Below are 14,620 nucleotides of genomic sequence, written 5' to 3'. Positions count from 1 at the left end.
TGGATGTCGCTGTGAAGTGGACGTTTGTAGTCAAGGGACCTGCGACATGCCAGCACAGAAAAACAAAAGTAACCGACGAGCTGCAGGTACATCTTCCCTTAAGCTTAGGTCAAATATTCATTGCCAGACAATTTAAAAAAAAAACGAGTAGACTGTTTCAGAATCACTGTATCATGAGACCATCGATATGATGCACAAAATTGTATTGTAGTTGCAAGTACACCAGAGTCCTATGCAATTATTCTTGCCTCACTAAATGCTGCAAAGTGTCCTCTTTTTTGTGTTATGGAAATAGCCACCATAACGTTGTCAGAAAAGGTGAGTTTGTGATGTATAACAAACGAACGATCATCATCATCAAGTTTTATGAAATGAATTAAAATCTTCAAAAATCCAGGCTGAGTTTGCCACGTTTAGCCTAAATGATAAGACAGATAGCTTGAAGACAAGCAGCCTGCAACTATTCTTTTGGTAGGTAGGCATTAGGCAAACTAAGCTACGTGTCTGCTGATAGTTAGTTTCTCACATTTCGTTTGAGCAAGAAGAATTAATGATGGAAGTAATGCATCACATTCATTATTTTATTCTAAATGGTTAAATGCCTAAATCCTTTCACTATTTTGGGTATTGTTTGAAGCCAAGATGCCCACTGAAAAGAGACGGATTCAGGAGAGGGAGAGATATTTCAGGGAGTTATGTTTTTCTGTGTTATTATTAATACTAGTTAAGGTGATTGAGTGCTGTATTTCAGTGTTTTACTTCTTTATATATATATATGAATAAAGATCCTGTTATTCTCAGTCCTTCATATGAGGGGGGGTTGCCCCTTTTTCAGGTCAGAGCAACTGCCCCTCAAAATTCCTGTGCACGTCCCTGATGATTCGTATCTGTAAAAGTCTTTCCACACTGTAGACATGCGTGAGGTTTCTCTCCAGTGTGAATTCTCATGTGTGACTTAAGGTTACTCGTATCTGTAAAAGTCTTTCCACACTGACATACATGAGGTTTCTCTCCAGTGTGAATTCTCATGTGTGTCTTAAGGTTACTCGAGACTGTAAAAGTCTTTCCACACTGTAGACATGCGTGAGGTTTCTCTCCAGTGTGAATTCTCATGTGTGACTTAAGGCTTCCTGTTTGTGTAAAACTCTTTCCACACTGTAGACATGTGTGAGGTTTCTCTCCAGTGTGAATTCTCATGTGTGACTTAAGGCTTCCTGTTTGTGTAAAACTCTTTCCACACTGTAGACATGTGTGAGGTTTCTCTCCAGTGTGAATTCTCATGTGTGTCTTAAGGTTTCCTGTTTCTGTAAAAGTCTTTCCACACTGTAGACATGCGTGAGGTTTCTCTCCAGTGTGAATTCTCATGTGTGTCTTAAGGTTTCCTGTTTGTGTAAAAGTCTTTACACACTGTAGACATGCGTGAGGTTTCTCTCCAGTGTGAATTCTCATGTGTGTCTTAAGGTGACCTGTTTTTCTAAAAGTCTTTCCACACTGTAGACATACATGAGGTTTCTCTCCGGTGTGAATTCTCATGTGTGTCTTAAGGTTACTCGAGACTGTAAAAGTCTTTCCACACTGTAGACATACATGAGGTTTGTCTCCGGTGTGAATTCTCATGTGTGTCTTAAGGCTTCCTTTTTGTGTAAAAGTCGTTCCACACTGTAGACATGCGTGAGGTTTCTCTCCAGTGTGAATTCTCATGTGTGTCTTAAGGTGACTCGAGACTGCAAATCTCTTTCCACACTGTAGACATGCGTGAGGTTTCTCTCCAGTGTGAATTCTCATGTGTGTCTTAAGGCTACTCGTAGCTGTAAAACTCTTTCCACACTGTAGACATGTGTGAGGTTTCTCTCCAGTGTGAATTCTCATGTGCTGTTTTTCACTCTTTTTGTCTCCTGTTCTCAAAGCTTCTTCCAGTGAAACTTTCTGGAATCTTTGTGCACGTTGATGTTTCTGATCAGCATCTTTTACTTCATCTTGACTGTCCTTATTCACTTCCATCATATCTGAAGTGAACAAAACTATCTGTTAAACACAGTTTTACAATTGAACAAAACAACAGCAGAAGACGAGATCTTAGTTTCATTTTCAGGGAACACAGTCATTCAGTGCACGGAGTATTGCTTTGGATAAAAGTGCTTGCCATATAAGATGAACACATCCTAAGACAATATTTTAACTTTAATTTTTAACTTTTTAACTTTACTTATTTATTATAAAATGCACTCAGATGTAGCGGGACGCTTTACGGTAATGAGATTTCCAGCAGAAAAAAGCAATAGAATTATTATTTCTATGTTAAAATATTATTTGTTCAAGCCAGAGAACAAATTCATGTTTATTTTTAAAAACAGTTGTGTCATTGAATTATATGTCCTGTAATTAAAATCATCACGTCCGTGTTCTGTTCAGGTAGAAGAACAAATGCATTCATGTTTTTTTCCAATAAGACAATAAAAAATAGACTGATGAAAATGTGTAAAAAAGGGTCAAAAAAGTTATTTAAAAACAAAGCAGAAAGGGGGGTCAACCTATTGCCATATTATTAATGAAATGTATTTTATTGCTAATTTTCTGCATTTATTGTCCACCAACAATCACTAAATTTATTATCTAGATTTTAAATCCAATCTGTAATAAAGATTTAAAAACAGAAACCAACCTCTGTGTTCTTTAGTCCTCTGAGTTTCTGTTGTGTGTAGTTCTGGATCTCTCGTGTTCTCAAGCTTCTCTTCCACAAACTCCAACAACTGTGTGAAGATTTCAGTTCTTACACCTGAAGTGATTCTTCTGCTTGTTGCTTTCTGGTATTTATTGGTGGTTTGATGTAGGAGGAGCTTTACTGAAGGTGTCAATCACTGTTGGTGTGAACTGGAGATGTTAGAGAGACATTGTCAATAACTCAACTCAGCTTCACTTATATAACATCACTAAAAACAACAATTGTTGACCAAGATGCTGTCCACTATATCAAATACCAACATTTATCTCCATGTGTGACATAAATGACAAAAATATCTCGGCCATATCACAAATCAACTACAGAAACACAAGCAAAGTGAGAGCAGTTGTCATAAAACAACCCGTTCTCATCAAACTGTGTTGCCCTTACTCACCTGTTTAAAGATGGCACGCATACGGTGAACTGAGCGAAAGGAATATCGCTGGTGGTGACGTCACTGCAGTTGAGATAAGCGTGGTATTTGGACGCATCTGCTCCCCACTGAAGTTAATGGCAGGGATTGGCGTATCCCATGCACGCAAAATGTGACTTTGGCGTATGCATTATACGCCGTTTGAAAGTGTAAAGTCGTGTTATTTATACGCAGGTTGATGAGAACGGGTTGCAACCCATAAAAACATCTAACAATGTTCAATTTCTTTGGTCTTATTCATGATGGATAAATATTCAACTGCTTATTATTTACAGTGTTTCTAACTTTAACTCTCATTATATTAGGGCTGTGTATTGACAAAGGCCTTGTGATACGATACATATCACCATAAGTCACAATGCAATAGAGTTTCATACTATACATTTTGCAATAGATTTTTACTAATTAAATGTAAATGTAATACAAATAAAAAGTCTCCCTCTTGAGACATTGGCCATATGTTCTGTAGCATATATGACGTTTAAGAGCAATTTAAAAATATCACAGATTGTAATGGTTTGATTATCGATATACTATCATGAAAAAATATTGCGCTGTAGTCAATCAATATTTTTGAACAACCGACAGAAATTGGCTGCAAATCGAAATTCAGAATAAAAAAACGATTAAATTGAAAAGAATGAGAGTTAAATCATTCAATAACGTCTGAAGGACTTTGATTTGACCGGTTACAACAAGACCCTCAGGATATAAAACTGTCTGGTGTTTTAAATCACAGAAGTTTTGAGCTTTTAAAATCGATATCAAATTCTGCCTATTTAAAACACAAACATCTGTTTTGTGAGGACATTTCCATGAGAGTTTAAGATATCAGCATAATGAAGGAGGTGAAAATGGAAACTATGGGTGTAGAATAATGACAGCTGTTAACACTGATGTGTCTGTTATACTGAAACAAAAAGAAAACGTTCATGATCATCAGCAGAAGACCGGCAGCTCTATTAACACCAATGGATGTGTTTTCACTGTTAGGCTAATGTCACTAATGAAACAAACCTTTCAGGACAAACATACAAATCAGGATTTTAAGTCTCAGTATATATGAACTAAACATATGTTTATCATTGTTATATCTTCCTCACTGTGCTCCTGTGTTTTGTGTTCATCTCTTGTGCTAAGACTGACTCAACTCTGAATACATCAGACCAAATCCCTCTGAATTCATCTGATCCGACAGAAAAGGTGCATCATGTCAAGACCATATTATATATTATACTGAAGGAAACTAGGCTTTATATTTAACTGTATTATTAAGGCTCGTTACGTTATAATGTTGATTCTAGTTTGTAATAATGACACTTTTCTGCATGTTCACAAGACCGTCAAGAATCCTTGAAATGAAACTTAACGAGAGAATCCGCCGGTCGTTCATTCTCTCTGAACGGATTTGAAACGATACAGCGGCGTCTTATAATAAATTCGTTCCCTGAACTTCTCCGCGATTAGTTGAGTTTTAAACGTCTGAAATGTCACATTGTTCGTCAACAGACTCATTGAAAGCGGTCACAGCAAACAGCGCATACAGGCGCGCAGACAGCACTATAGTGACGGGGAGACAAGACCCCTCAGACTCATAGTGACCCGATCTGCCCCTCACTGTCCCAACGAAAGACGACAAACATCAAACATCTGTAAAACTGAGGATTCATGAGGATGTCCGCTATGTACATTAGCCTGAGTAGTGACGGACAGGCCCGCAGCTGCTTCAGTATTTTCCCGTCACTGCTTCACAATCGTGTCGGTCATCGACGTTCAGTCTCTGTGTGCTGCTGCCGCTGTGACTCCTGGCCCCGCCCCCGGGGTCCTACGAGGACCTGTTAGCTGCCTCAATTGTGCCTGTAGTAGCGGTAACCATAGTGATCAAATACCGTCGTCTATGACTGAACTGGTGATATTTGTCGACTGATGATATTACAACAACTTTTCTTGAGACTCGAGTACATCTGTGAGCGTATAAACATTAAAGTTAAACGTCACATCCGTTTGTGACATTATTGTATAGATTAAAAATGGAAGGTATAAATGTAAAATTTTGTTGGGTACCAGCACATATGGAGATAAAAGGGAATGAAACGGCTTATAAATTAGCAAAAGAATCATTACATAAAAACTTGGTTGATATTAAGGTTCCTCTGGGAAGAAGGGAATTGAAATCTGTGTTTAATAAGGAAATAACACGAGTTTGGCAACGAAGGTGGAAAAAACAGCACAGGTGGTTTTATAATATTGTGGAATCAGTGGGGAAAAGGGAACATTCCTATGGTAGACATAGAAAGGAAGAAGTAGTGTTTTAAAGACTAAGGTTGGGACACACAAGATTTAACTCAACAATGGCATTAATGGTAAAGCATGAGAATGGGTTGTGTGATGAGTGCATGGTGTTAGAAACAGTTGAGCATGTTTTTGTAAAGTGTAGTCAATATGATGAGCAACAGGATTTATGTAACAGCAGTAGGAGTGGGCCGGTAAACATTGTTGACATAATTGGAAATGGTTTGAGGGAAAGTCAGCAGTGTAGGGATGTGATAACATTTGTAGAGACTACAGGGCTGCACCATAGGATTTAGAAAGAGGAGGATAAAGAGCAGGATGCTTATGCTCATCTTGAAGAGAGAGGAGCTCAGTGCAGATGTTGGAGGAGCTGAACACACAGCGCCAGCTGAAACCTGGGCTCTGATCCTTTGAGGTGTGTGCGGCATTACACCAAATATTTGATTTCATTTATTGCACAGATTCATCACCCATGTGGCTAAATATACAGTAGGAGGTGGAGCTTTGAATTGTTAAGATGTGTCATTTCATTAGCTGGCAGAAGCAGCTGTAGCCCAGGTGGAGAGACTCACAGGTGTGTTGTGCATTATTTCAAGGTTGCTCTGTTTTAGAGGTCTATTAAACACTCAGTCATACATTAGTTTTAACAATGTAGGCATAAATACTTTTGTTATAAATTATTATATTGTTTGAATAAATCAAGTAAACAGCGCTAAATTTTATTGACAATGCGCTCTGCAGACCAATTTTATGTCCCCACCAATGTCAAAATCAAACTTACGCCCTTGTCCCATTTTAAAAACACTGCACGGATATGAACAACTTTAAATATTACTTTCCAACAAATTATTTACATAAACGTTTACAACATTGATTTTCACATGAGCTCTCAAACAGCACACAAGTCTTGTTGATGTGATGCAGAAATAAACTTGTAGCAGCACCGATCAGAGTTAAAACTGGTGAGATCTGAGACAAACTTCTCATCTGAAACTCTTTCCACACTGATGCCATGTGGACGCTTTCTCTCCGGTGTGAGTTTCTATGTGTAATTCAATTTTATTTATAAAGCATTTTTCAGAATTTGCATTGTTCCAAAGCGGCTTTACAGGGGAAAATAGAAACCGAAAAACACGAAAACACACAAAAAAAGGTAAAACACAGTACATGGGGTTTATATAACTAGTTAAATGATTCTAGTAAATAATATCTAATGTCATCAGTCTCCCGGTGGTTTATTTAGCATATTTTGCATGAAGTGAATGTTTGGCTGTAAAGATGTGTCTTTAGTCTAGATTTAAATTGGGCGAGTGTGTCTGATCTTCTAATAGAGTCGTGAAGGTTATTCCAGAGTTTAGGTGCTACGTATGAGAAAGCTCGACCCCTTTGGTGGATTTAGTTATTCTAGGTGTTATCAAAAGTCCTGAGTTTTGAGATCTTAGAGAGCGTGATGGGTTGTAGTGTGATAGAAGCTCTGTTAGGTAGGTAGGGGCTAAACCCTTTAAGGCTTTATAAGTGATTAAAAGAACTTTAAAGTCAATACGATACTTAATGGGTAGCCAGTGAAGGGTTGATAAAATTGGGGTTATGTGATGATATTTTCTGGACCTGGTTAGAACTCTGGCAGCTGCGTTCTGAACTAACTGTAGTTTGTTTATTGATGATGCTGGACAAACACTAAGTAGCGTATTACATTAGTCAAGTCTTGAGGTCATAAATGCATGAATAAGCTTCTCCGCGTCAGCAACACATAGAATATTTCATCATTTGGCAACATTTCTTAGGTGGAAAAAGGCTGTTTTTGTGACATTGTCAGGTTGCTGTCTAATATAACACCTAGATCTCTTACTGTATTTATTGGAGTAACAGTACATCCTTCAACTTGCAGGTAATAATCTGAAATATTCGGTTAACGTGTATAAAAAAGAAAACTATTTTAAGAATATGACAAGAGAAATGGAACAAGGAGTTAAAAGGAAGACAAGTTTTTTTTTAGCATCCAAGACAAGTTAGGGAGTGAAATTAGTAAATATCCACAGAATAATGAAAACAACATTATTCTACTTTCAACTCCACACAACTATTTAACATTCACACTTTTATTCAACAGCACACTTTATTCAGATGCATCTTGTTGTGTGTGTTTGTGTGTGTGTTATCAATCATAATAACAGGTTGTTTTATACCCATTTTCCACCAACAAGAACCGGGTGCTGGTTCAGAGCCAGAACTGGTTCAGAGTCAGAGCTGGTTCAGAGTTGGTTCAGAGTTGGTGCGACTGACGAGCTTACTATGAACCGGTTTGCCTTTCCACCGGCTAGAGCGCCACCCCAGAGCTAGATCTTACATCACTGCATACATCTCATGTTTCCCAGAAACGCAGCACCAAACACAACAGGCTTGTTCGAGATGCATCTTCTCACAGACCGATCATAATTTAGAAGCACTGCCAAAGCGATCCAAAAGCACAAGGAGTCAAATGTTCTTCAAACACTCCCGCAGTTTCGATCGGTTGCGTTACTATGGATCCGCATGGGTTTGCGAAAAATACATCGGCATCCAAACACTGCGGATCCAATGCGTTCTCAGAACCAGCACCAGCTCTGCCTTGGTGGAAAAGGGGAATCAGTGTTTCCTCCATAATGAGTTTGTGAATTTAAAAGAATGCTTTAACTAATCCATTACACCTTAAAGGTGCACTATGCAAGAGTCATTCATGGTTAGGTGTAGTCCTAACCCTAAATTTAAATAGTATTTTATAATATGTCCCTCTTTTGTGATTTCAGATTATAGATAAACATGTGCTTGTGGATCTACATCAGATGACCATGGCAACCCAGGTGTGGAAATGGAGGACTGTTTTTAATCTGAAATCTGTGTAATCTATGATGGACGATTCTTCTGACACCATATGAATGCATACGCTAGATAGCTAGATCATTTCGATTATAAAGTTATAAATATGGATACAAACACATCTCTTTGCTTAAGAAGGCCTTTATTATCATAATGTAGCTATGTTTTTGTTACACTTTTAAGAATGAAGCGATGTCATTTCCTTGGGCAACACGTTTATTTCTGTAGAAAACAGATAGAAAATACAGGTAAAATAAAGAGCAATTTCTCCGCACGTTCACCGCAATACATCTCGTGCTGAATACTACGTTCACTCTACTATCAGCGACTGATGCGCGGTGAAACTCTCGGGTGCCCTCTGCTGACGACTCTAAGGTTTGCCAAATTGAACAAAGTGTAATCAAGAAATGCAAGTAACTACCTAACAAGAATGATCACATTTGAGATTTAAAGAGGAAATTTAAAGGGGGTGCAATGTTATTTGTCCATTTTTACATTCTTAGGGCTACATTTTCATGCTCTGCTTGTATTTCTACTGTCCAATTAACATTAAACGTTTGTTTGCAATTCACAAAAATTACTTTTCTGTATCATTGGAGGGACCCATTATATGTTTATAGTTTTTGTTTTACTGGGAGAAACAACATTTGTTGATTATTTTTCCATTGTCCAATCATTTTGTTAAAATATATTTATTTAATAATTTTGTCTTTGATTTTATGTACTTATTGGGGTTTATCCATTGTTCTCGGTTATTTTACAGAGATAAGCTATATTTTAAAAGTACATTACTGTATAATTACACAGAAACTTAATAAAGTCACAAATAAAAGCCATACATTTACAGAGATTAACCTGAAAGGTAGTTGTTTTTAATGTATTTTCACATAATTGATCTGTTTTTCTACAGTTTAATAAAAATTATTAACCGTAATATACTATAAGTGAATGAATTATGACTAAAATATTCTCTGTATTTTTACGTTTTTTTGTATTGTTATTTGACGGAATCCGTCTGGCAAATTTGCTGCGATTTACCTTTTTTTTTTACAGTGTAGGCATAGCCTGCCAGGGCATGGTAAAACCCTAAATAAACCACATTTACATTTTTAATGATAATTTATACAAAATTTTAAATATAGTTAATTTGCAGCATTTGGAGTTTGCTATAATGTGCTTAATCACTAGTCGAATATAAACAGACATCACACCCTGGAGAAAGTTATTCCTGGAGGGAACATTCAGAGGGGGAAACATTTAAAACACTTTCAATTTACTGATTTATGTAATTTCACATACATTTCTGTCATGATCAGGAAAATAATCAATAAAACATTTACGGTAATTGTCTGTAAAAGTACATCTTTTAAATCTGTAAAAATTTACAGTAATGTTCTGTAGAAAAAAAAATGAATCTGTAAAAATAGTATGTGTTCCGTTTTCCTCCCACGGAAAGGGCAACCCAGTGTACAAAAGGAGATTACTCTGTTTTTCACATTTGGTTTCTTTATTACTTTACAAATGGAATCCAGCAGGTAATAAACCTGAAACAATAACAGTTTTGGTTCAACAACCATAATAAATAGCATTAGTCAAATACATATACTAAAAATCTTCATTTCACAATTTTCATGTAGACGCTTCATACTTTTGCATAGGATTTGGCAGAATTTGAGGATTAGGTATAATGCTTAAAGGCATTCTGCAAGCAGAAAACTACAGCTCCCACAATGCCACGCGGCAAACCAGGAAGTAGCGGTCCGCGATTCATAATTCGACAAACATTTATGAAGCTAAAACAGTAAGCATAAATGGACTCGTGGTATGATTAATTTAATGTCTAACAGCTACGCCATCTCATCAACGTATAAGTTGCATTATCATAATCAGTAACTTATTTAGATTCACCGAAACATAGCGTTAACATTACCTTTAAAATGCAACGGACGAAACCGCAGTATAAACAACATAGCGTGGCAACAGCGGACAACATGAAGCGTACATCATAAAGCAGACAAGACAACATTTGAAATGAAGAGAGCTTACCAAGTGGCTGCACACCGGGTTGGATTTCTTAACGAAATGAATGAAACGCGCCTCTTTTTATCGTAGTAAACAAAGGTCACATGTTCACAGCGCACACCCCTCTTAAAGCGGCACTTCACTTTTCGGCCACCGAACCCCAAACGCCTCTCCACAAGTTACATTTTGTTTTACTTACATTGTTTAGCTCCAGTAAACATTAGATAAAACATGTAAATGGGGAAAAACTTTTTACAAATGACAGATATCTACAGAAACCACAACAGTATGAAATGCCTTTAAAAACATAATTTTTATGTAATTGTAAATTACAATACTGTCATTTCAATGTTAAAACTTTAAATTACAGCAAATATCTGTAAAACAACAACATTTTACTGTTTAATGAAAAACTTGGGAAATTCTGTAATAAAATACACAATATTACATGTAAAATATGCTTGCCATATAAGATGAACACCTCCCAAGAGAATCTAACTGTTTATGGTTTAAACAACTAGAACTTAAATACATTCCAAAACAAGTTTTAAAGCTTGAACTGATTTATTTCTTTCATACAGTCTCCTGTAAAACATGTATGATGATACAGTAGAGATTAAAGACAAACACAACTAGAACAGTAAGTGTTATCTTGTGTTTCTTCAACTGTGAAATGTTTCTCTCCGCTCTGAGTTCTCGTTTCCTTCTTGAGGTTACTCATACATCCTTCCACACTGAAGTCATGCAAAAGACACTGATGACCCGCGAAAGGTTTCTCTTCAGTGAATTCTCTTGTGTGCCTTAAGGCTACTTGCAGCTGTAAAACTCTTTCCACACTGTAGACATGCATGAGGTTTCTCTCCAGTGTGAATTCTCATGTGTTTCTCAAGGTTTCCTGTTTGTGTAAAAGTCTTTCCACACTGTAGACATGCGTGAGGTTTCTCTCCAGTGTGAATTCTCATGTGTGTCTTAAGGCTACTCAAGACTGCAAATGTCTTTCCACACTGTAGACATGCGTGAGGTTTCTCTCCAGTGTGAATTCTCATGTGAATCTTTAGGTGACTCGTAGCTGTAAAACTCTTTCCACACTGTAGACATGTGTGAGGTTTCTCTCCAGTGTGAATTCTCATGTGTGTCTTAAGGTTACTCGTATCTGTAAAAGTCTTTCCACACTGTAGACATACATGAGGTTTCTCTCCAGTGTGAATTCTCATGTGTGTCTTAAGGTGACTCGTACCTGTAAAAGTCTTTCCACACTGTAGACATACATGAGGTTTCTCTCCAGTGTGAATTCTCATGTGTGTCTTAAGGTGACTCGTATCTGTAAAAGTCTTTCCACACTGTAGACATACATGAGGTTTCTCTCCAGTGTGAATTCTCATGTGTGTCTTAAGGTTACTCGTATTTGTAAAAGTCTTTTCACACTGTAGACATACATGAGGTTTCTCTCCAGTGTGAATTCTCATGTGTGTCTTTAGGTGACCTGTTTGTGTAAAAGTCTTTCCACACTGTAGACATGCGTGAGGTTTCTCTCCAGTGTGAATTCTCATGTGTGTCTTTAGGTCACCTGTTTCTGTAAAAGTCTTTCCACACTGTAGACATACATGAGGTTTCTCTCCAGTGTGAATTCTCATGTGTGTCTTTAGGTGACCTGTTTGTGTAAAACTCTTTCCACACTGTAGACATGCGTGAGGTTTCTCTCCAGTGTGAATTCTCATGTGTGTCTTAAGGCTACTCGGATCTGTAAAACTCTTTCCACACTGTAGACATACATGAGGTTTCTCTCCAGTGTGAATTCTCATGTGAATCTTTAGGTGACCTGTCTTTGTAAAACTCTTTCCACACTGTAGACATGCGTGAGGTTTCTCTCTGGTGTGAATTCTCATGTGCTGTCTTTCACTCTTTTTGTCTCCTGTTCTCAGAGCTTCTTCAAGTGAGCCTTTCTGCAACGTTTGTGCACGTTGATGTTTCTGATCAGCATCTTTTACTTTATCTTGACTGTCCGTCATATCTGAAGTGAACAAAACTATCTGTTAAACACAGTTTTACAATTGTACAAAACAACAGCAGAAGACAAGATCATAGTTTCATTTTCAGGGAACACAGTCATTCAGTGCACTGAGTATTGCTTTGGATAAAAGTGTTTGCCATATAAGATGAACACATCCTAAGAGAATATTTTAACTTTACTCTGTTTAAATTACAACATAAAATTAGCTTAGACTGTACATTATTGACATTTGTATTTGATTGACAAAATTTATTCATTGTGCAATTCAGAGAGTAAATGTATGTTTATTATAATATTTTTTTTTCCGAATAATGTGTTTTATAATTAAAATCATTACTGTCATGATATCTCAGTGGTTTGGATTGAATGAATCAAGTATATATCAAGAATCAATGCGAAATATTTTCAGGTACAAAATAAAAGTCATCAGATGTGAAAAAACACTACATAGTCTTCACTGTATAAATTGAATATAGATCAATCCTTATTAGAGTCACACCAGTCAAGAGCATTGAGTGACGATTTTCTTTGTCTTTTGTTGTTTTATTAACAATAATAACAGACTGTGATTTATAAAGCTGCTGTCACTTTAAGTTCAGTACAGCAGAAACGATGCCCCCAAAAATATAGTCGAGTAAAAGAAAGAATAAAAACTAAAAACCAACAGACTGTGTCTCATGTAGTCGAGTAAAAGAACAAATGCATTATGATAATTTGATGCAGTTTAGTGATTCACTTTCAGTTCTAATCTTCTGCATTTGTGGTTTATCAAATAAATGAAAGCTTAATAATTCCTCCACTGTCAGAAATAAAGATTTAAAAACAGAAACCAACCTCTGTGTTCTTTAGTCCTCTGAGTTTCTGTTGTGTGTAGTTCTGGATCTCTCGTGTTCTCAAGCTTCTCTTCCACAAACTCCAACAACTGTGTGAAGATTTCAGTTCTTACACCTGAAGTGATTCTTCTGCTTGTTGCTTTCTGGTATTTATTGGTGGTTTGATGTAGGAGGAGCTTTACTGAAGGTGTCAATCACTGTTGGTGTGAACTGGAGATGTTAGAGACACATTGTCAATAACTCAACTCAGCTTCACTTATATAACATCACTAAAAACAACAATTGTTGACCAAGATGCTGTCCACTATATCAAATACCAACATTTATCTCCATGTGTGACATAAATGACAAAAACATCTCGGCCACATCACAAATCAACTACAGAAACCCAAGCAAAGTGAGAGCAGTTGTCATAAAAACATCTAACAATGTTCAGTCTTATTCATGATGGATAAATATTAAAACTGCTTATTATTTATTATTATTATAATATTATTATATATATCAATGATTGTAGTGTTTTGAATATCGATACACTATCATGAAAAAATATTGCGCTGTAGTCTATCAATATTTTTGAGGATAACTGAGGATTCATGAGGATGTCCGCTATGTACATTAGCCTGAGTAGTGACGGACAGGCCCGCAGCTGCTTCAGTATTTTCCCGTCACTGCTTCACAATCGTGTCGGTCATCGACGTTCAGTCTCTGTGTGCTGCTGCCGCTGCGACTCCTGGCCCCGCCCCCGGGGTCCTACGAGGACCTGTTAGCTGCCTCAATTGTGCCTGTAGTAGCGGTAACCATAGTGATCAAATGCCGTCGTCTATGACTGAACTGGTGATATTTGTCGACTGATGATATTACAACAACTTTTCTTGAGGTTTTTCACCAAACAGTTTTTCTGTGCAGCATACGAATGATTTATAAGTATTTTTATGTAAATAATCATTATAGCATGTTTAAGAATACTTTTCAACCTTTTACAGCAACATAAAATCCAATGATGTCTGTAAGACCTAGAGGCCTAAAGTTGAATAAAGCTCAGAGGATGAGGCACAGAAAACCTCTGACCAGTGTATCTTATCTTTTTAAACATGAGGTAATGATGCGCCGACCACGATTATAAACGTATCCTGTTGCCTAGGATCTACTGGTGGCGAGGCAGAATAATTGGGTATTAAAAATAAGAGATAACAGGAACTTATCTGATTGGTACAACAGAAAACCCCCTTGCATTAGTTTCAATATAACTATGGGCTGGAAAACACTGTCATTTCAGATGCTTTGGGAAGATCTCAACTTTCTTTGATTCAAACAAATAAAGTTTTCTCTTTGACACCTGGACCTTCTTTGTCTGAGCGATTCTTTGAAACTACAAGATCAACTTTCCATGACAAGTGTAAGTTGTTTGTACTACTGTCATGGTTTTTGGAAATGGCTTGTAATTTGGT

The 14,620-nt window shown here is 37.0% G+C and overlaps 2 protein-coding genes across 2 annotated transcripts in view; both read right to left on the bottom strand.

Annotated features, from left to right (window-relative positions):
• The window catches only part of LOC306894153 (uncharacterized protein), a 42,768-nt gene that overhangs the window by 22,960 nt on the left and 5,188 nt on the right, over window positions 1-14,620 (bottom strand). The window lies entirely within an intron of this gene.
• On the bottom strand, window positions 10,621-13,360 carry LOC306894667 (uncharacterized protein). The gene is made up of 2 exons (XM_079457383.1): window positions 13,171-13,360; window positions 10,621-12,336 (listed from the first exon to the last, which is right to left on the bottom strand). The coding sequence occupies exon 2, from the start codon at window positions 12,332-12,334 to the stop codon at window positions 11,105-11,107; it is 1,230 nt and encodes a 409-aa protein (XP_079313509.1). The 5' UTR covers window positions 12,335-12,336; window positions 13,171-13,360; the 3' UTR covers window positions 10,621-11,104.

The sequence above is a fragment of the Barbatula barbatula genome, assembly GCF_947034865.1.
Source record: "Barbatula barbatula genome assembly, chromosome: 5".
Classification (NCBI taxonomy): Eukaryota; Metazoa; Chordata; class Actinopteri; order Cypriniformes; family Nemacheilidae; genus Barbatula; species Barbatula barbatula.
Note: the sequence above shows the minus strand (reverse complement) of the source record. Positions and strands in the feature narration are given on the sequence as shown.

Coding starts and splice junctions, on each gene's coding strand:
- LOC306894667 (XM_079457383.1), bottom strand. CDS start 12,334: ATGACGGACAGTCAAGATAAAGTAAAAGATGCTGATCAGAAACATCAA.